The following is a 22,882-nucleotide window of genomic DNA, read 5'->3' on the forward strand; positions in this document are numbered from 1 at the left end:
CCGCGCCGCGCGCGCGCCAGCAGCAGCAGCAGCATGCGGGCGCGCGGAGAGGAAAATAACTGAATGGAGATCCAGGAGTTATGTAACTCGTCACTTATGTGACTCGTTGAGTTTTTTTGTCCGAGAAACAAAGATTCGGGGACGTCACGTCCGCGCGGACGCACGTCTGGTGAGATGTGCGGCCGCACGCACTCGATTAAAGCCCTCCGGAGAGGCACAACTGGAGACTTTAGTGTTGATTGAAGCTCCTCTGCTGCTGCTTTTGTCTTCCTATATTAAAATCAAGTTATTTGTCATTTTTCATTTGATCCTTGCTTGCAGACTCCGGTGTTTTTGGGTTCATTTCGCATCTTTTTTGTTTTCAAATGACACCTCATGGAGCCAGCATCTGTCTAATCTTTTTCTTTAAGTGTGGTTAGGCACATTTTTCCTTTTTGTTTTTGTTTTTATGTCTGTGGTTGTTCTTCTGTTCCCTTGAGGTCATGTGACATATTTTCATGGTAGCCTACTTTCTGTTTTTGCCCTGTCTTGAGTCTTAGCATTTTGTTAAATGTGTGCCTACAGTAGTAACTTGTAAGTAGTATGTATATACATACATATATATATATATATATATATATATATATATATATATATATATATATATATATATATATATATATATATATATATAGAGAGAGAGAGAGAGAGAGAGAGAGAGAGAGAGAGAGAGAGAGAGAGATAGATAGATAGATAGATAGATAGATAGATAGATAGATAGATAGATAGATAGATAGATAGATAGATAGATAGATAGATAGATAGATAGATAGATAGATACATACATTGATAGATACATTGATAGATACATTGATTGATTGATTTTCAGGGGTAAAATGCAGTTTAAAAACATTTAGTAAACATACTAGAATCGGTAGCCTGTACATGATTCACATTGACTCACAACAAATTAATCAGTACATTTCGGGATTGATCACCTGATTTTATTTGAGACATTATTCCAGGTCCAAGATGCACACAAGAAAACGTTTCCTCCGCTTTGTTAAACCTGGGTTACACTAAGAAGAAATCAGTATGTTTTTTACCTCTGGGGGTGAAACAAAGAAGGGAAACGAGGACAACTGAGGGTCTATTGAGAACTGCTTTATAGACCAAAATATAATCCATTCCTGCTCGTGAGCAGTCAGGGATGACCGACCCGGGACTTCATAAATACACAGTGATAAATCAAGGGGTTCTGTTTCCTGGAAACAACTTTTATATTTATGTGGAAATTCACAAAGCACGGTGGTGGATTTGTCACATTGAGGCCATTTCCTGTCTGTCTCTTAGAAGTCGTTATGTAACTCTTTAATTGCATTTTGTACACTCAAAACTGAACCAAATTTTCTGGCGTTACTTATGTGATTTTCTACATTATTTCAAAAAATAATTCCCGAGTGTCATATTAGTCTAAATTTCATTTTAAAAGAAAGTGCATTTCTATTTGTATGTGTATATTCATCAGGATGTCACTGGTGCTCTCAAATTGATCATGTTTGATATCTTACTTCTGTTTTTATCTGCTGGGTTAAGGTTTCAAGTATTGTTATACAGGGAGCTGCATCAGTCTGCAAGATGATCTCATCCCTGTTGCTCTTTGTTTCATAAAATATGGTTACCAGAGTAACGGCGCCATCTAGTGATTTCTTTGTTTCTTTTTTTCCTTCTGGACACATACATCTGCCAAATGTCTGTAATAAAGCCATGCAGCAATCTTGTGTTGTTCATACCGCCACAACTGTTTACCGTCATTTCTCAGTTCTGAGTTCTTCGGTCACCACCTTCAGATTCCTGAACTCACTGTCAATTTGTCTCCCACATGTGTTTGAGTTATTTTCTAGGTTAAACGCTGTATCTTTAACCAAAGTTTATATCATGTTTTAACATAACGTTTATTATTGTTTTGTAACAGTCGATGACAGTGAATTTGACTTTTGTCGCCATCTATTGGTCACATTAGGGACTACATCTTACCGGGCAATAAGGGCTTAATCGTATCATACTAGTAGTATAGAAGAATAGAAGTAGGCTATACATTCTGGATGATGTTTTGCTTCAGAAACAAATATTTGCTTAATGTGCACTATAAATGTTGTCAAGGAAACATCATAAATAGTTATTCATCTGAAAATGTGGAACGTTTAATGCAAAATATATATCTGACCAAACATTTCCAAATCATTTTTACATAGAGCAAAGGCATGTTTGAAAACAAAGCAGTTATTGATGTGAATTCTTTACATAAACGAGAGATAAATATATTTCCTTCAGATAACTGAATAACATTTAGTAGGATATCATACATTCAAGAAAACAACAATAAGAAAATTGAAAAAAGACAGAACAAGATAATATAATCATAATTAACATACTCATTGGATTACAGGAGGTAGAAGAAGAATGTATTAGATTTATCGGTCTGACTAAGGCACAAAAATACATATAAATTATTTCACTGTAGCTTAAACATTTAAACACAAATACCTGAACTGGTCACTTTAAAGCTGAAAAACCACAGCTCTGTTAAGTCTCAGTGGAATTGTTGCTCTGTAGTGCAGTCGTACAAAAGTGTCATGTTTGTTCAGTGTTTTGTTTTGGTTTTATTTTCTGAGGTAACAGGGGAGAGATGTTCTGACAGAACAACACTGAATTCTCCATTTCCCAAAGCAGATACAAAGCTGGTGGTCCAGGAGTCTCTGCTGCCTCACTCCAGGAATCCACTCTCTGGTTCCAGGGCTGCGATGAGTCTGTCTCGCATGATCTCCTTGGTTGAGTATGAAGGCAGTTCCAGGATGCAGTGACACGTCAGTGACTCAGGAAAGTGCTGATCGTGGGATCCGCTTAAGATTTGTTTACTTCGCATTTGCATTTGGATCTGCTCCATGCCGAGAATGGGGGGCTTCCTGAAACCAGTGAGGAACCCTGAAACACAACAGTGGAGGGAAACGTAAGAACCTTCAACTCAATTAGTACATCTCCATCTTTGGGTCTGGACCCATTTTTCATAGGGGTCTGTATTACTGTATTACACTGTATGAGCATAATTTACATGAGTAATTCATACATTTCAGCTCAGTTTCTTCCTAAGATTTCATTTTTAACAAACGGCACTATAGTTCATGCCTTATATATTATCTATTTAAAAATTGTATATTTTTAAAAGTTACTATTAACTACAGCTGTCACATATATTGAGTAAAGAGCACAATATTTCCACCTGAAATATAGTGGAATTGAAAGAAGTCACACTCAGATTGTGGTTGAGCTCTGACTCTGCAGAGGGGCCCGATTTACTGTCACTTTACCATTAGCTCAACGATGGAAACAACGGCAATAAATGAAAATGTCTTGCGATGTGAGGGAATACTCACAGAGGAAATCTTTCTTCTGATCTTCCGTCAGTTCATCGAAAACCTCCCAGAACATTTGAATCGTGGACGGGCTTAGGTCGTACAAGTCACAAAGTGCATTCTGTTCAAAGTAAAACAAACATTATTAAACATTCTGCTCCAGTTGAAACAAAAGGCATAAGGGGAAAAAGAAAATAAATTGTTAACATATGTTAACATATCTAGTGTACCTGTTTGAGTTTTTCCCAGTCATAGTCGTCGTGGCCTGCCAGTACTCGCCGCAGCTCCTCCGGCCCAAACAGCTTCAGCAGCGGCCGGTCACACACCTGGAAGAAGCCCCGCTCAAACTCCTGAAAAGTGCTTTCCACTGACTTGTTGAAGGCGTGATTCACGTAGGCATCCACAAACTCCCTCCTGGTTAGATGATATATTTTAGATCAGCAAACATTTCACTTTGCATGTAGACTGATAAACTAAGGTAAACTATCATGTCATTCTTACTTATTTTGACTCGTGACTGCTTTTCCTGGATTTTGAGGATCGAGGTCAACATTTGCACCATCCCAGTTAATCTGAAAATTAGCCAAGGAGAAGTGATATTACAGCAAAACCTTTGGAATATGAAACGATACAGCAGAGCACCGATCGTAGTTTAAGTGAATACCAACCACAAAGTCATAGTACTGGTTTTCTAGGTCATCCTCCTCATAGTTCAAGATGTACTGCAGGCTCCTTAAAACAGAACACAAGCACTATATGAGCAGTGGACTTTGTTTCCTGTATATGAGTTGGAGTAACTTCTTATCTATGACACATCGATTTTTATTTAGATAAATCCTTACTGTCCAACACTGGAACTGAACTCCATCATGTCCTCCAGCGTCGGCTCTAAGCGGAGCAGCTTTTTGAACAGAGCCAGAGGGAACGCCAGGTACGTGATACAGTCATTGTACAAGGCCAGTCCACACAGAACTCCAAACAGGTGGAGATCTGCCTTCAGCTCCTCTGTTGCCTGCATGAATGAAAGTAGACGCAATCAGTCTCCAAACTCGGACATACACCAAAATCTGTCATTGGTATCAGAAAGAAAAACAAAATAAAAAGTTTCCCCTGTGATCTTACTTTAGAGGGGAACCACGCCAGAGTTTTGGAGTCATTAAACATGAACATCTCTGGTTTAGTTTCCACAATGTTGCGAAACAAGTGGTGGAACAAGTCTTTCCTGTAGACCTGTGTGACCTTTGAGTCTCCGTCAAAATAGACCTGAAAAATAAACAGTTTCAGAGTCTTAGATGAGCGCATCTACAACGTGGTTTGGCTGAACGTTAGGCAACAGGCTGAAATACAAAACTCACCATGAGTGTCTTCTTGAAGTCACTCGGAGGGGCAGCAGCCAGCTGTGCAAAGGTGTCTTCCACAAGTGACGCTCGCCTCAGATGCAATTCAAAATAATCATACTTTTGTACGGGAACCAATCCGTATTGAAAATCGAATTGCATTTCCACCTTTCCAGGGTTCATGTGTTCTCCCTGAAGTACAATTAGAAATGAAATGAAAGAAAAAAAAGAAAGAAGAAAGTTGTGAATAATAATTTTAAGATATTTAAAAGATATGCTACTAACCAATTACAGTTTTTCTCAATCACTTTGGTACATTTTTCCAATCATTCTTGCAATTTGCAAAAGATCAAGTGCATTTCTCAAAACAGTTTGAACAAATAGCAAAACACTGTGGATCACCTGCAAAAGCCAGTCTCTTGCTCAAAATCCTTAGTCCATCCCTCAAAAGCAAGTTTTTGTGTCAATATACTTGTCAGTGCCATCAGAATGTTTAATCATTGTGTCATTGTGTACAGATAAGACAGTCAAATTCATTAGTCATGTTGGCAATTGAAGGCACTTTGAAGGGACATGTTGATGTAAAATGTGGTTTAGGTGTGATGACAAGTGTTGTACATTTGACCTCATATAATATATACGTGTAAGATTGATTGGAAAAGACAAGATTCACATTTACAGAATGACTTCTTCATTGGCAAACATTGCGATTGCAGTGCAGAAAAAAAAAAGACAGCACTGCACATAACAAAGGTGAAATACAATACGTAAGTGTAAACATAGGTCAAAAATATAAACATAGGTCATACAGTAGGTAAACAAAAAAATATGAACAACTCCCCAAATTCTAATCTCAATCCTGATCTTCAGCTTCTTCCCGTTCCTGTCTGTTAGGCCACAAATTCTCATCCACGTCACACCTGATGTCCTCCCGTGCAAGGCAGCGTGGATAGTATCTTCTTGCATGCCTAATCCATGCTCTGCAGGAATCTGCAGTAATGTCTTGGCATGCTGCATCCATTGCAGCCAGAAGGGTCACTTGTGTGTGTGGCTCTCGGTCATACACCTTCCACCTCCAGGCTGAGAAAAATTCCTCAATGGGGTTGAGGAATGGGGAGTATGGTGGTAAGAACTCCATCACCATTCTGTTATGGTTTGCGTACCACTGCCTTACTAGGTTTGACTTGTGGAAGCTTACATTGTCCCATATTATGGCATATTTGGGCTGGGCCATATTCTCGGCTGGGCCACCTAGGATATGATCCCTGTACAAAGTGTCTAGGAATGCTATTAGACGTTCAGAGTTGTATGGACCCATCAGTGGAATGTGTGTCAGCACACCGTTATCTGATATTGCGGCACACATAGTTATGTTGCCACCCCTTTGGCCTGGCACATCAATGGCTGGACAGTGTATAGCTGTTTCATGCGCATGTGTTGTTTTTTTAGCACTCTGTCAATGGTAGAGTTACTGACTGTTTGGATGTTTGCAAATGTGTCATTGTCCTGCAAAATAGTAGTCTGTATCTCTCTCAGTGTAATGGCGTTGTTTTCAACAACAATGTTGCAGATAGCCATCTCCTGGTGTGGTGTGAAAATCCGCCCTCTACCACCCCTGTGTACTTGTCTTTCAGTCCTATGTGGGAAATAGAAATGTAAACCAAAACAAATTTGAGGAAGACACAATGGCATTGTATAGAGCATCAGTGGAATAGGCTACTGTAATTTTGTATGGGGCATTACTGTATTGACATGTAAATACAGTAAACTCCATGTAATTCAGCACATACTGTTAGATTACACACCTGTTCTCTCTGCGGAAAGTTTGAATAATTGAGGACACAGTTGTTCTGCCAACATTTGGCTGCACCCTTCTCCCCGCTTCAGCCATAGTCAGCCCATGATTCAAAACATGGTCTACAAGTGTTGCTCTGATTTCATCAGGAACACGCATGTGTCCGCCTCTTCTGCCTCTTCCTCTTCCTACTCCTCCACCACGCAGCGTCACCCCTCTTCCTCTCCTTCTTCTTGGCTGTTGTCCTTCCATTGTCAGACATTGTAACTTTCTATTGTGCTCTGGTTACCTATATACTCCCCAGTAGATTGTTCATGAGATGCTCCCTTGAGCTCATTCAGAAAACTGTCGATCATTGGTTGATCAACTCTTTTCATTAGAGAAAGTCTAGATTCACCTGGGAGGAATTTACCAATTTAGATCATATTTACAGACAAATGTCTTATGGAAATGTATATATGCTTGACATGTTATGATGGCTTGGTAAATCATTTTGCATGTGAAGACTTATATGATGAACTATAGCCTAAATGTTTTGGGGAAAGAGACTATTTGATAGATTCCTATAACAAAGCATTTTGATTAGCATGACAAAAGCAATTGATAATGTACGAAAAAACTGAGAATTGTACACAATCATTTGCATGGATGGACAAAAGCATTTGCAATTTGTTCAATGCAATGAGAAACTGCCTTTTTCATCTGCACAAATGGCATGATGATGTGAAAACTGAACAAGAACTTTTGAGAATTTCAATTCTGATGTGAGAAATGTACCAAACCAATTGAGAAAAACTGTAATGGCAGAACAAAATAAAATAAATATCTATAGATATTTGGTGCAACATTATGTTTGATTTACATGAATATAAAAAAGACATAAATGTAAGTCTGAAAAGTGGGCAATTTTGTTCTAGTAAAGAAAGAAAAAACAAAACAATAGTCAATGAAATAACCTGAAACTGACAAAAGTTACAATAAATGACAATTTACTGAAAATGGACAAATGAAAATCCGACATTTTACTTGAACTGTGGTTCAGCAGAACTGTTACTGTAATAATAAACCTGACCTGTAATTATCATCACAGGTGACTTCAACCTTCAATCAGTCAGTTTGACTATTTAAAGGGTTAAAAGTGGTCCCTCTTTGGTATTGTGATGTTCCCCACACCATATAGACCAGCGAAAGCAAAACAGCGTTGGCTGAGGATATAAATTCTAGGTAAACGTGTAAAAGTAAAGGCCAGAAGAACATATCGAAGCAGCTGGTTGATCCTCTGACTAGATAGATAGATAGATAGATAGATAGATAGATAGATAGATAGATAGATAGATAGATAGATAGATAGATAGATAGATAGATAGATAGATAGATAGATAGATAGATAGATAGATAGATAGATAGATAGATAGATAGATAGATAGATAGATAGATAGATAGATAGATAGATAGATAGATAGATAGATACGTGGACACAAGAGGGAAATTGATGACATATTGAAGAGACAGATAATATGAATAACAAAAGAACTCAGAACAACTTCCAAAGAAATTCAAGGTGAGTTTCAAGGTCAAGGTACATCAGCGGCAGACCACACCACCCATCAATGTTTGAGCAAAAGTGGACTGAAGGGTCACAATGAACTCATAAGGCTACCCTTGCATCCTGGAGTGAAAGGTGCCGCCCAGTGTTAGCAAGACTAGTCTCAGTTCCAGGTCACTCATTCTTCAACAGGATAATGACCCAGAAACACGCAACCTACATCAGCCAAGAATGTCTAAGAACAAAACACTTAACTATTATGAAGTGACATCTAAGAGCCTTAAGAGCTGAAACATGCAGTCTGGAGAAGAAACCCTTCCAACCCGAGACAACTGGAGCAGCTTGTTCATGAGGACCAAAATACCTGTCTACAGGTGCACAAGTCTCATCATTCCACTTTTTGTTAGTGTATGGAAACGTACTGACTCCGTGACTCTGTGACGGTTGCAGAAATCAATTGCAGGGATTGCCTTAGGCTGTGCAACAAGATAGTACGTTGAGGGTACCAATGAAAAGCCACTTTCATTTTCCCCCTTTTTTTTAAATGAATCTAGTACTACAGTTCCACTGTGGTGGGTGACTTTCATTAATCAATGTTCAGTAAATTGTTTTGCTCCTGACAGTCCGGTTCTGGCAGCAAAGCTACTGTACAGTTACCTTAGTGATGAGAGCGTAGTTGTAAAAAGCCTCTTTCTTTAACTTGAGTCCCAACACAAAAAGGAAGCTACAGTAGAGGAATGGTTGGTCATCCTGAAAGACAAAAGACTTTATTTTTACTGGAATGCTAAAAAAGAAGAAAAGTTTTCACATGTATGAAGGAGAGAGGAGGTACTGACTGCACTGCTTTGCAGTCTCCTGTTGTTGTTGTTCGTCTTGATTTCTGACAGCCAAAGCTGCAGCTCTTCTAGAAGAAATCTTTGGTAAATCTCCAAACAAAAAGTGGCTCTAGAAATTCTCCTCTTCCTCCTGTTGTTGGCCTTTTAAACAGATAAATGGACTAAGGACATGTGGGACTTGGAGACTTTCGGTGTGAGAAGGATCTCATATGGCGTGGGTTTGATACTTACTTTGTGTAGGACTTGAAGAACCAGTAGAACGTTTTTGATGGTGGTGCGAGGAGAGGGCACATGGGGCAGGATCGCCGAGAGGGCCGTCTTCCACGCCTTCACATGCCTGCGCAGAGTGGAGGATGACAGCGAGGACCACCAGCATTCTGAGGACAATAGACAGCATCTCACATGATCATATGAAGGGATGGAGAACTACGCTGAAACAGTAAAACCACCAAAAATGTATTAAAATGCTGCTAGAGTGACTGAGTTTTAACATTGATCTGAAGTTTATTTTGAATGCTGATTTCTTCTTTTTTTTATTAGGGTATTTTCCCTTCTTGCCCCTCCTTGAACCGCCACCTTACTGTGGTGGAGGGGTTTGTGTGCCCGAGTGATCCTAGGAGCTATGTTGTCGGGGGCACTTTCGCCCCTGGTAGGGACTCCCATGGCAAACAGGTCCAGGGTGACGGGCCAGACTAAGAGCGGTTCACAAGCCAAACATGGATAAAACAACAGCAAGGACCGTTACGTCGCCCGGATCGGCGTCACCGGGGCCCCGCCCTGGAGCCAGGCCTGGGGTTGGGGCTCGTAGGCGAGCGCCTGGTGGCCGGGTCTTTGCCCGTGGGACCCGGCCGGGCTCAGCCCGAAACGGCGACGCAGGTCCGCCTTCCAGTAGGCCCACCACCCGCAGGAAGGACCATGGCAGGCCGGTGCATTGTGGGCTGGGTAGCAGTCGTGGCGGGGTGCCTCGACGACCCAATCCCTGGACATCAACCCTCACAGTGGGGACATGGAATGTCACCTCGCTGGGGGGGAAGGAGCCGGAGCTTGTGCGTGAGGTTGAGAGATACCGGCTAGAGATAGTCGGGCTCACCTCCACACATAGCTTGGGCTCTGGAACCCAGCTCCTTGAAGGGGGCTGGACCCTCCACTACTCTGGAGTTGCCCAGGGTGAGAGGCGGCGGGCTGGTGTGGGCTTGGTTATAGCCCCCCAGCTCAGCCGCCATGTGTTGGAGTTCACCCCGGTGAACGAGAGGGTCGCTTCCCTGCGCCTTCGGGTCGGGGATAGGTCTCTCACTGTTGTTTGTGCCTACGGGCCGAACAGCAGTGGGGAGTACCCGGCCTTCTTGGAGTCCCTGGGAGGAGTACTTGATAGTGCTCCAACTGGGGACTCCATTGTTCTACTGGGGGACTTCAACGCTCACGTGGGCAATGACAGTGATACCTGGAGAGGCGTGATTGGGAGGAACGGCCTCCCCGATCTGAACCCGAGTGGTGTTTTGTTGTTGGACTTCTGTGCGAGTCGCAGTTTGTCCATCACGAACACCATGTTCAAGCATAAGGGTGTCCATCAGTGCACGTGGCACCAGGACACCCTAGGCCGGAGGTCAATGATCGACTTTGTTGTCGTGACCTTCGGCCGCATGTCTTGGACACTCGGGTGAAGAGAGGGGCTGAGCTGTCAACTGATCACCACCTGGTGGTGAGTTGGATGCGCTGGCGGAGGAGGAGGTTGGACAGACCGGGCAGACCCAAACGGATTGTGAGGGTCTGTTGGGAACGTCTGGCTGAGCCCTCTGTCAGGGACATCTTCAACTCCCACCTCCGGGAGAGCTTCTCTCGGATCCCGGGGGAGGCGGGGGACATCGAGTCCGAGTGGACCATGTTCTCTGCCTCCATTGTCAACGCGGCGGCTCGAAGCTGTGGACGCAAGGTCTCCGGTGCCTGTCGTGGCGGCAATCCTAGAACCCGGTGGTGGACACCGGAAGTACAGGATGCCGTCAGACTGAAGAAGGAGTCCTACCGGGCTATGTTGGCCGGTGGGACTCCTGACGCAGTAGATAGGTACCGGCAGGCCAAGCGGGCCGCGGCTCGGGCAGTCTTGGAGGCAAAAACTCGGGTCTGGGAGGAGTTCGGGGAGGCCATGGAGGAGGACTTTCGGTCGGCCTCGAGGAAATTCTGGAGGACCGTTCGGCGCCTCAGAAGGGGGAAGCAGTACTCTGCCGGCACCATTTATGGTGCTGGTGGGGAGCTGTTGACCTCGACTGGGGACATTGTCGGACGGTGGAAGGAATACTTTGAGGATCTCCTCAATCCGACTGACATGCCTTCCACTGAGGAAGCAGAGGGTTGGGGCTCGGAGGCGTGCTCATCCATCACCCAAGCCGAGGTCACCGAGGTGGTTCGTAAGCTCCTCGGTGGCCGGGCACCGGGGGTGGATGAGATTCGCCCTGAGTACCTCAAGTCTCTGGATGTCGTAGGGCTGTCTTGGCTGACACGCCTCTGCGACATTGCATGGAGGAAGGGGACAGTACCGCTGGGGTGGCAAACCGGGGTGGTGGTCCCTCTGTTTAAAAAGGGGGACCGGAGAGTGTGTTCCAACTACAGGGGGATCACACTTCTCAGCCTCCCGGGGAAAGTCTACGCCAGGGTACTGGAGAGGAGATTACGGCCGATAGTCGAACCTCGGATTCAGGAGGAACAATGCGGTTTTCGTCCCGGTCGTGGAACACTGGACCAGCTCTATACCCTCCGCAGGGTGCTCGAGGGTTCATGGGAATTTGCCCAACCAGTCTACATGTGTTTTGTGGATCTGGAGAAGGCATTTGACCGTGTCCCTCGTGCCATTCTGTGGGGGGTGCTGAGTGAGTATGGAGTCCGGGGCCCTCTACTAAGGGCTGTCCGGTCTCTGTATGATCGAAGCAGGAGTCTGGTTCGCATTGCCGGCAGTAAGTCAGACTTGTTCCCGGTGCATGTTGGACTCCGGCAGGGCTGCCCTTTGTCACCGGTCCTGTTCATAATTTTTATGGACAGGATTTCTAGGCGCAGCCAGGGGCCGGAGGGGATCCGGTTTGGGAACCTCAGGATTTCATCTCTGCTTTTTGCAGATGATGTTGTCCTGTTGGCTTCATCAGACCGGGACCTCCAGCATGTGCTGGGGCGGTTTGCGGCCGAGTGCGACGCGGCAGGGATGAGAATCAGCACCTCCAAGACCGAGGCCATGGTTCTCGACCGGAAAAGGGTGGCATGCCTTCTCCGGGTGGGTGGAGAAGTCCTGCCTCAGGTGGAGGAGTTCAAGTATCTCGGGATCTTGTTCACGAGTGAGGGAACAATGGAGCGTGAGATTGACAGGCGGATCGGTGCAGCGTCCGCAGTAATGCGGTCGATGTACTGGACCGTCGTGGTAAAGAGGGAGCTGAGTCGAAAGGCGAAGCTCTCGATTTACCGGTCAATCTACGCCCCTACCCTCACCTATGGTCATGAACTTTGGGTAGTGACCGAAAGGACAAGATCGCGGATACAAGCGGCCGAGATGAGTTTCCTCCGCAGGGTGGCTGGACGCTCCCTTAGAGATAGGGTGAGGAGTTCGGTCACCCGGGAGGAGCTCGGAGTCGAGCCGCTACTCCTCCACATTGAGAGGAGTCAGCTGAGGTGGATTGGGCATCTGTACCGGATGCCTCCTGGACGCCTCCCTAGGGAGGTGTTCCAGGCATGTCCCACCGGGAGGAGACCCCGGGGAAGACCCAGGACACGCTGGAGAGACTATGTCTCTCGGCTGGCCTGGGAACGCCTCGGACTCCCCCCGGAAGAGCTGGAGGAAGTGTCTGGGGTGAGGGAAGTCTGGGCATCCCTGCTGAGGCTGCTGCCCCCGCGACCCGGTAACGGAAAAGCGGGAGAAGATGAGTGATGAGTGAGTGAGTGAGTATTTTCCCTTACTTGCTTAGACAATATGCTATTGAAGAAATTTCTGCTGGTAATTTGAGAACGTTTATGTGCCTGAGCAGTGACTGAGCTTTCCAATGCTCAATTAAAGACCCCAAATCCAGGCGAGCTGTACAGAAGTTGAGGAAGTAAATTTCAAACCGTTTCTACCCTTCTCAGAATAAAAGGGCCGCTATAGGGAATAACGGCGTTAAAAATAGCGGAAATTCTGAGTGAGTCAAGTCAGGTGAGTCTGGTGAGTCAAGTTTGAAATAGTAATTAGTTAGATTATCGTTACTGGGAAAAAATAACCGCGTTAGTAACGCCGCTATTTTTAACACCGTTATTCCCAACACTGAGTATAATACCCGACATGGGTATATGTTTTTTTTTTCTGAGAGATGGCTACAAGTACATTTTTTCAGACTCCGACACTTCCATGAATGGACTTCAGACAATACAGATGAAAGGAAACTGCAGACAGACGGGTGAGAGGCAAGGAGAGATGGCGCTATCCTGGGTGTGTTCATGTGAAGGAGCATCTCTGCATGCCAGATATTGAAATATTGGCTGTGGGTTTCCCTTCATGATGTCTAGGAAATGATCTAACTGGGGTTATGTGTGATGCATGAGATGTCATCAAGTCCACATACAGCATTATCTCCGTTAGTACCTAAAATCTGCAGGCTTTCGGCAGACAGCTTTCGCATGACGGCGGCGACCTCCACAGCGAGCCTCAAGCTCTGATTCACGCCACGTTCCTGAATAGCACGAAGGAGCTCACTGAGAATCAGGAAGAGCCTCAACCCTTCTACTCCCACTGGTTTCACACCAAGAGAGTGAAGCAGCTTCACGACCACAGTTTCCACCTGTTGACACAAAAAGTAACTGGGTTCCATAAAAGAGTAAACCTCCAACTCTTTCCTGTTAATTATTGATCAGATAATAAATATGTGTATTTACTGATTCATACCTCTGTTAAGATATCGTCCTTCTCCACTAGTTTCCTAAAAACACTTGGAGCAAGTGACAAGTCCAAACCAGAGGAAAGTGGTGATGTTTGGAAATGACCGTCTTTCCTAAGAGGAGAAAGAAAAGTAGCTCATTACTCAGCAGATATGAAAAAGTGGTATTCACCCGTTGAACTGTGCACGTACCTGTGATCGAGAAAGCTCTGATTCATAAAGGATGCAGAGGAAAATGTCAAATGGATTTCCCTGTGAAGGTTTCATAACATTTAAGAGTGGCGTTAGCATCACTGAAGCCACCTCATCACGGCCGTGAGTGTCTGTTCATGGTGTTCATCGTTCATACTGAGTTCACTTACTGCTTCGTCATCTTCCCTAGCTTTGAATCACACTCAGAAACCCATCTATCCACTTTATTTTCAATACAGTGCAGTGTTGCGTCCGTGTTTGTGGTGCTGCTGGACTCGCTGTGAACGGCCTATGAAGGAAACGGAAGAAAGGAGCTTGTGTTATAGAAATTGCTTTTACGTGTGTTTAAATAAAGCACGCACAGCAATGCTTTGTGCTTCCTGCATTTGCGCTGGTACCTCATGAGACATGCACGTTGCAAATGAACTGTTGCATCCGGCGTAGATGTTGTGAATCATGTGGCCATTTGTGTTACCTAGAATACAAACAGAAGAACGTGATTTACATCATATAAACAAATCCACTGTGAGGGTCACAGTTCAATAACGACATGACACGCTCCTTCACTGGTCAGATATTCAGATGTTTCTTCATAGCTTCATGGCGTCATGTGGTGTCAGGGTTAGGGTTACCCTAACCCCGGCCTTTGGGGATAATAGAGATACCTTGAACCTTGAGCCTTTACTTTAAAGTTAAGCCAAAACACCTTTTCTCACATGAATATCTTCTCACCATCAGGTATCTCATCATCTCGTGTGTACACTATAAAGAAGCCTGGTCTTCATACTCAGCCCTCTGTGAACTGGAAACAAGCAGAATGGAGGCCGCCTGTCCCCCCAAACCATAACATCTGTAGCCCCTTTTATGTTGGCGGACACCCCTCGTTTAACGCTTGGATCCAGTGTGTTGCGTGCTCCTTTATATTGACCAACGCAGGGTGTCGTGTTGAGCTGCCCTGCGAATTACTCCTCTGAGGGTATTTTAACCACGGGTCAGGTCTAATGTAAACAAAGCTAACGCGGAGTGGCGGGTCGTGGGAGGGGTTAGTAGATCACCTAACCTGAGTACAGCCCACCAGGGAAGTTTTTGTTTATTTATTAGTATTTCATAAAATAGGGAAACAGTTGATGAGAGTAACAGCAGCAGCAGGACGTCACAGGTGGGATCTATATTTGCAAGATGAGTAACTGGGGAAACGAGGAGATCCGCCAGCTACTCAGCCTCAGAGTCGAGGACGCCATTAACCTGCATATGTCTGGAACCACAAAGGATGCTCCATTGTTTGAACAAGTGGCCACAAAGATGACAAACCCGGCCAAGATGTTCATCCATCCTTGTTTTGAAAATGACACCTCTATGAATCTTGCTGATGTCGGGACAATACATCATTCTACACGCCCACACAAGTGACATTTGTTTCGCGGCTAACGCTTTCCGACTCTTCTTCCCTCTTTCAGGCACGATGTGACAAATGTTGTGTTTAATTACCAACGTGCGTTAAACACGCGTTCACCATCCAGCGATAACAGCGGGACCCAATCTAAAAGCGCCCGATCATGCGGATCTCTGACCGGGGAAGGGTTTGGAGGGGCGGCAAGGGCGGGTAGAGTTAATGATGGGGCATGGAGGGAGGAGCCATCTCTCTGAGCTTTGTTGATGGTTTGTTTAAAATATCAAGACGGACAGAATTTGCTTACCCTACCTTTAAATATCTCCTCTAGGTAATTTTCATATAAAGGTGTAAAGGTGCTCACCATGTGGCAGTTGGACTGGAAGAGGCACAGATGGATGGCTCTCCTCTCCACGCCCCAGCTGCCCTTGAGCATCACACCCAAAGGAGTAGACCTTCTTTGAGTCCGTCAGCACCAATGTGTGATATCTGGTGGAGAAAGTAACAGAGCAGGAATAATCTTATGTGGAAATGTGTTTCCTGATTTGAGATTTTTAGATAATTCAGATGATTCAGTTAAATTCAGTTCAGTTTTTCATGCAGTGGCTAAATATGCTCCAACAATCACAGCTGAGTTCCTGGCATTTCAGCACCAAAAAGTCACGTTGCACCATTCCTGTGGCTCTTTCTGCATTTGAGCTTACAGGTGGGTGAATCAGCCGCTCATTTGGGCTAAGGCTGGCAGAGCCCCATGGGTGAGCTGTTGGGCACCATGAGTCCTTCCCAAGGCAGGGGTCCTGATGACCCATGACCGCGTGAGGGCAGTTAAATTATTCTGTCACCAAGGACCAATTTGCTTTGGGAGATCTTACTGGGGTAATCGCCCTGACGACAAATCTCCCAGCACCACTGAGCCTGGTAACGTCTGAGAGAAAGAGAATGTGGACATTGTGGAGAGAAGGAGGGGAAATGAATTTTCTCTGCAGGGTAGACGCTCCCTTAAGGAGAGAATTCAGTCATGTGGGATGGACTCAGTAGAGCCACTGCTCGTCCATGCCAATAGTAGCCAGCTGAGATGTTGAGACTTTCATGGGATGCCTCCTGGGCACCTCTCTTGGGGTTTGTTTCAGACGTGCACAACCGGGAAGGAGCACCGAGACGCACCCAGAGACAAGTTAGAGATACTTTATCTCTCAGTTGGCCTGTGAGCTGGAGGACAACAAGTGGTAGTTAATGAATGGATGAGCAGCAGTGTCTGTACTCAGCCCTTCATAAGGTTTACCCGGTGATTCTAATAACGTGGCAGGTGGGTGGCAGGTGTGTGTCTATACCTTTTCTGTAACTGTCCTGAGACGAGTTAGTGGTGAAGTGGCTTTAGAGAGATGAACTGAACTAAATTAAACTCTGCCTTACCTTCCACATGCAATCTTTGTAGCTTTTGCCCCCCAGAGCTCTGCAACCAGCCGCGGACGGCGCTCATCTCGTAATGAGTTGTGTCCAAGCTGTCCATGTTGGCCAGAGCCGAATGTAAACACAGCACCATCCTGAAACGAGCATATTGTGCTTTACAATTATTTACTCACTAAAGGATTTACATATCTGTGGAATCTACACCGAATAATCTCTTGTTAAATTAAAAGCTAAATTAAATAAAGTTTTTCTGCTTGGGCTTGAGACAAAAAGATTTTGTGATGAGTTAGCTTAAAAGACATGGTCATCTGATCCGTCTTTACTGTTTTGCAGTCATTTACACAAACACTCATAGAGCACATCTTACTCTATTAGATCTTTACATTCTATATGCAGCATATAGGGTTTTTTTCTACCATCACATACTGATGAACATATTTGGGACATGTGGGGATGAAGTATCTTCTCCAATGACACCTAAAGACATGTCTGGGATGGGTAACAAACTACAACCCTCTTTTACATGCACATCATACTCTACTTGATATTTCTACATGTATCTCTCTATGTTAAATAAAGTAGAATCAAATAAAAAGTAAATGTAACAATGGGTGCTTTTATCGTATCTGTTTATGTTTGTCATATTTTGTATGCTTCCAACTTTTCTGATTTGAAGAATTAAATATACAGAAGATAATATATATTTTTTTGTTTGGTTGAACACAGGAAAATTAGCTTAAAGTTATCAATTTAAAGGAACAGCTTCTTTAGTAATTTTGTTAATGTTGAAGAGTTTATTTTCATCAGACTGACCTTTGTCAAAACTGCAGTGTGGTCCCGTCCACAGGAAATTAAAAGAGTTTTCTTCTTGTTCAGGTGATGAACTGGAGTTGGTATATGTCTATCTGTAAAAACATGTATTTACATATTAAAATAAAGCATCAGAAGAAGAATTTATATCATGGTTTTAGGAAAAATACATACAAATACATCAAATCATTGATATATTTAAATAAATAAAGAAAACCGCTGGTCAACATTTTCTTCATGAATATTGAGTTCCCAAGTGGAATAAAACTAACAAATAACTTTTTAATGGCAGTGTGGCTCATTACAGCACAGTGGATGGATGTCAAACTACTTCCTGGTATCCGCTGAATGTACAACTACACAATCAAAGCCACCAATATACTATAACACAGCCTTTGAACAGTAATCCACTGAATTGACCACTATGTCTTAAAAGAGTTAACATCCCATTACGTTACCTTCAGCGTCGCCCAGTCCGAGTTGTCCGCAATCATTCCTTCCCCAGCCGAACACGCCTCCAGACACGGACAGAGCAAAGCTCTGCTCTCCTCCGGCCGACACCTGAGCCAGAGGCAGGCCCGCCAGACATCCCAGCTGTCGGGGGGAACTGGTGCCAGATCCTCCCTTCCCCAGGCCGAGCTGACCCCTGGAGTCCTGGCCCCACGCAAACACCCGGCCGTCTGTGGGGGAAATGCAAGAAAGACATCTTGTTGACTATTCCTGAAGACTTTTTCATGACTGCTTTGGAAAATGTTACCAGGTCAACAAGAGATGGTAGGATGTTAAAGGTATTGTGACATCATTTTTAACATGCTTTTAACACTATTAAAAGTCTTGACCAACATCCCTCAAATGTGTCTAAAAGAGTGTAACAAGAAAAACTTCACTCTAGTACTCCATTCCTGGCTTTTTATTACAGTGTTTTTTTGCCCCGTGAAAAACACTTCCTTTTCCCCCTTTCCTGTCAATCATTGCGCCGCTCCTCCTCCAAACCTCCTCCTCCTCCAGCCATACGCTCACAGCGGCGTCGGAGAGTTAAGCCGGGAGCGACAGGCGAAGCATGCACGGAAAAGCAGCAGGGCGAACCACAGCAAACAATCATAAAAATAAAGGCATGCAAGCAGCAGTGTCCCCTTATCTTAAGTCCAGTCAGTGGCCGCGGGTCTTCTTAGCAGTTTTCCTCCGGTGATTAGAACAAAAGAGGCTCTAAACAGCTCCGTGTTAAGCCTCATTTATGGTTCCGCGTTAAATCGACGCAGAGCCTACGCCGTAAGGTTCAGCGTACCGAGCGCGTCGCCGCGTAACCCTACGCCGTAGGCTCTGCGTCGGTGTAAAGCGGAACCATAAATCAGCCTTTATGGTGCACTGGAGAGGAGAGGAGGCAGGGAGCTGGGTGGAGGGGGCGGTGATTTAGCGGATCGTTACGTAACGATCCGCCAGCAAACCAGATGCGCCGTTTTTGCACAGTTATGCGGAAAATCCCAGAAAGCACACAATACACTGAATGTTAAAAGTTCGTTGTTTTTTGGGTGTAATTGATGTCAAGACACCCAGCAAAACACAAAAAATCAAGAAAAATGTGTTTTTCATGTCACAATACCTTTAAAGGACAACGTGTGGTTCTGTTGGAGTACAACTACAGATTCTAAAACCCTTTTTCAAAAAAAGGCACTTTAGTACTTATCTAAGATGTTCTTAACAAATCATATTATATATGGTCTAAGCTGTCATGTTGATATAAAAAAATTATAACTTAAATACTAGGGGTGTAACGGTATTTGTATTCGTCCCGTCCCGTCCCGGTACGGGGGTCACGGTTCGGTTCACGCAGTCATACGGCGAATCCGTCTGACTGAGTTAAAAAAAAAAAAAAAAAAAATCAATCATCGTTTTTTTTCCCCCTTATAAATATCAACAGTCACGTTCCATTACAGACCTAAATGTATGATAGTCTGTGCATATCAATAAATATATGTGCAATTCATATATCATCATAAATTGTAGGCTATAATAACGATAAAATGTTCTAATTCTTAATTTACAACTGTCCTGAACGCATCAGGGCCGTGTGCCAACGCGGATTGGCTGTAAAGCCTGATTTATGGTTCTGCGTTAAATCGACGCAGAGCATACGCCGTAGGGTACGGCGCAGTCTACGGCGAGGTAATGCGGCGACGCGTAACCTTCGCCGTAGGCGCTGCGTTGGTGTAACGCGGTACCATAAATCAGCCTTAACAGTCACAGTGAAGGAGATTAGCGCTAAAGTTTAAAAGAGGACTAAATTTGTACAAAGTTTTGAATGTTACCCCGTTTTCCACGTTACCTGGATTATTTTGGGTTATGAAAGAGTCAACTACCGTTGGTGAGTGAGTGTAACCTTCATAAATAATTTATTTATCAGTTTCTTGACCAGCTGCCTATTTTAATGAGCTTGTGTTGTTGTGAACGAGACCGCCGAGTCTATTCTCTGTTATAGAGCTCAGAAATTATGTTATAGACCGCTGTGTCTATATCTATCTAAATAGATTGTGTAATTTAGACCAGTTATGTTTTTTTTGTATTTAAATTGTATCAAAGAATGAACTGAGTCAGTCCGTGACTACCTGAGTTTTCAGAGCCATGTGATTGACAGCTGTCAGGCCTGTGTGTGTGTGTGTGTGTGTGTGTGTGTGTGTGTGTGTGTGTGTGTGTGTGTGTGTGTGTGTGTGTGTGTGTGTGTGTTTCTGAACAAGTTTGTGACTTTACTCTGCTTTCTGCAGCATAGGCCTATAGGCTTGGTTCAATAAAAGTGAGAATAAATGTTGTTTGATGGGTAGGATGATGTTGTTGAGCGTTAAAATGACTATCATAAGGCCCATGGAGAATACTCCGCCCCCAGACGGCTCTGCCCATATGCAGCAGTAGAGGAGCCCGGGTTCAAGTATTTATGAAAAGTGCTCGAGCCTCGTTACAATGTCCCATCCCGCGCTCACATAAACCAGTCCGTGGTAAAATTAAAAACACTAATGCACAAGTTAAATGTTTTATTCTATTTATTTTACACTTTAATAAGAGATGCTTTTTAGTTTTGTAGCCAATTGAACAAACTTTAAATTTCAAATGCTATGATCAAAATAAAGGAAGAAAAAACTCGTCTTATACATTTGGGACTTTTTGTATTTTTTTTCCCGTTGTACCGAACCCGTACCGAACCCGTACCGAACCGTGACCCCTGTACCGAGGTATGTACCGAACCGTGACTTGTGTGTACCGTGACACCCCTATTAAATACCAAGATAGGTAAATAAAAAAGTAACAAAAGTGGCTCTCCTATGCTACTCACATTCAGTCTTCTGTCCCCAAATGTACTTAAATAAAACCCAGTCAATACTAATAGACTAATAACTAATAGACTACAGCAATTAAAGTAATTGTGTTGTCTTGAATTGGGGGACAGCAATCTCTTTTCATTGTTTTCTGTGCTAAAAAAGATAATAAAGCAAACGCCATCATCATTTTTCAGTGCTGCCACATTTACTTCAGGTCATTTGACTTGAAAACACCTGAAAACAAAACAAAACAAAACATTCAACTGGACTCTATGAAGTTGGCTCTGACACAGATAATTGGCTGGGCCTGTCAGGGTCCGCTGTACTTTGAGGCTGACCCCCTAATGTTTCTGACCAACTCTCAAGTCGTATCATCACAGCCACAATTAACCGTACCTTTGGTCAGTGCAAGCGTGTGCTGGCTCCCACAAGCAACCTGGGTGACGGGAATGTTCTGCAGAGCTCGCAGAGAGCTGAAACCACAGGAACCAGGTCAAACATTAGTTGTGAGCAGAGGTGGGTAGTAACGAGTTACATTTACTCCGTTACATTTACTTGAGTAAGTTTTGGGAAATGTTGTACTTTTAGGAGTAGTTTTGAATCACTATACTTTTTACTTTTACTTGAGTAGATTTGTGAAGAAGAAACTGTTACTCTTACTCCGCTACATTAGACTACGTTGAGCTGTTACTTTTCTTTTATCCGCGTACGCGTCAATCTCATGACATCACTGAGTGATTCTTTGGGAAAAAATTTTGTTTTTGCATGTTTTGTCACATATACACAGACTCAAACACACACAGAGTTTCTATGAGTTCATGCGCTTGTTCTAGTTCTGCCTGGTTAAAAAAGAAAAGTACAAAGGTTTGAAATTTTGTGCTACTTGTGCTTAATTTATTTCTTTATTCTGTTATTCTTTTATTCATTGTATTATTTATTAAAGTACTTGAATTTACTTTAAGATTATTTTAATTTAAGTTATTTATTTTTTATTAATTTAAATTTTTTTTATTATTTTATTGATTTAATTTGCCTGAAGATGGTTGTGTAAGTTTGAATGGTTGTGTTAAAAAAATAAATCAGACGTTACTCAACAGTTACTCAGTGCTTGAGTAGTTTTTTCACCAAGTACTTTTTTACTTTTACTCAAGTAACTATTTGGATGGCTACTTTTTACTTCTACTTGAGTCATATTATTCTGTAGTAACAGTACTTTTACTTGAGTACGGTTTTTGGCTACTCTACCCAGCTCTGGTTGTGAGGCGATCAGCATGAGAGCAGGACATCAGTGTGTGAGCCCACCTGGCGGTGTAAGGAGTGTGAGTCGTGTCCACGGAAAACACCGAGCCTCTCTCAGACAGCAGCATCACCACATCCTCACCACAACTCACAGCCTGGGCTTTCTCCTGACAGCTCACAAACTCTGCAAATACACACGCAAAAGACAGATGGCAGCAGACCGTGAGAGGATGGAAAGAAAAATTCACCTCACCACTTCTCCTTATCAAAGAGTGGGACATTATGCCTACTGTATTTTCCTCGGACTCTTCTCCCATCATCGCCCTGGTTGGTGCGCACAATGAACACTTCCCCGCTGGTCTTGGCGAAGGCGAGCACGCTGCCACCTGCGCACAGATCTGCGGTGCGGAAAGTGAGCTTTAAAAGCGTAACTCCGTCCCTGTTCGTGACAGCTGGGCTGTTCTTCAGGCGAAAGCTGTGGCCGTACTCCTCTCCCCACGAAAACATGTTGCTACCTGCAGCTGCACGGAGCTGATAGCGGCCTTTATAGCCCAGCTGACAGAAACGAAACCTACCGGCACACCGCTCTGCTGTGAGGTAGGGAAAACAAAACTTTGACACATCATTGAAACGAAAATGACCAACCCTGTGACTCACACGAAAATGAAACTATAAACACCGAAAAAGTTTTTTTAAAGCACAATTAAAGCTGTAAAGCAATAAAAACAAAACAAATAAAGAATC

General features: G+C 43.7%; 1 protein-coding gene across 1 annotated transcript; it reads right to left on the reverse strand.

Moving 5' to 3' along the window:
• Positions 1 to 2,308: 2,308 nt before the first annotated feature.
• Positions 2,309 to 22,645, reverse strand: LOC133444860 (probable E3 ubiquitin-protein ligase HERC4). The gene is made up of 23 exons (XM_061722759.1): positions 22,429 to 22,645; positions 22,202 to 22,322; positions 21,296 to 21,372; positions 18,050 to 18,271; positions 17,595 to 17,686; positions 16,785 to 16,915; positions 15,736 to 15,860; positions 14,380 to 14,456; positions 14,152 to 14,270; positions 13,982 to 14,041; positions 13,798 to 13,903; positions 13,498 to 13,693; positions 9,138 to 9,283; positions 8,907 to 9,047; positions 8,728 to 8,820; positions 4,748 to 4,921; positions 4,515 to 4,655; positions 4,235 to 4,404; positions 4,061 to 4,124; positions 3,894 to 3,964; positions 3,623 to 3,806; positions 3,414 to 3,513; positions 2,309 to 2,964 (listed from the first exon to the last, which is right to left on the reverse strand). The coding sequence occupies exons 1-23, from the start codon at positions 22,643 to 22,645 to the stop codon at positions 2,747 to 2,749; spliced, it is 3,045 nt and encodes a 1,014-aa protein (XP_061578743.1). The 3' UTR covers positions 2,309 to 2,746.
• Positions 22,646 to 22,882: the final 237 nt, after the last annotated feature.

Source organism: Cololabis saira, chromosome 5 (genome assembly GCF_033807715.1).
Source record: "Cololabis saira isolate AMF1-May2022 chromosome 5, fColSai1.1, whole genome shotgun sequence".
Lineage (NCBI taxonomy): Eukaryota > Metazoa > Chordata > Actinopteri > Beloniformes > Belonidae > Cololabis > Cololabis saira.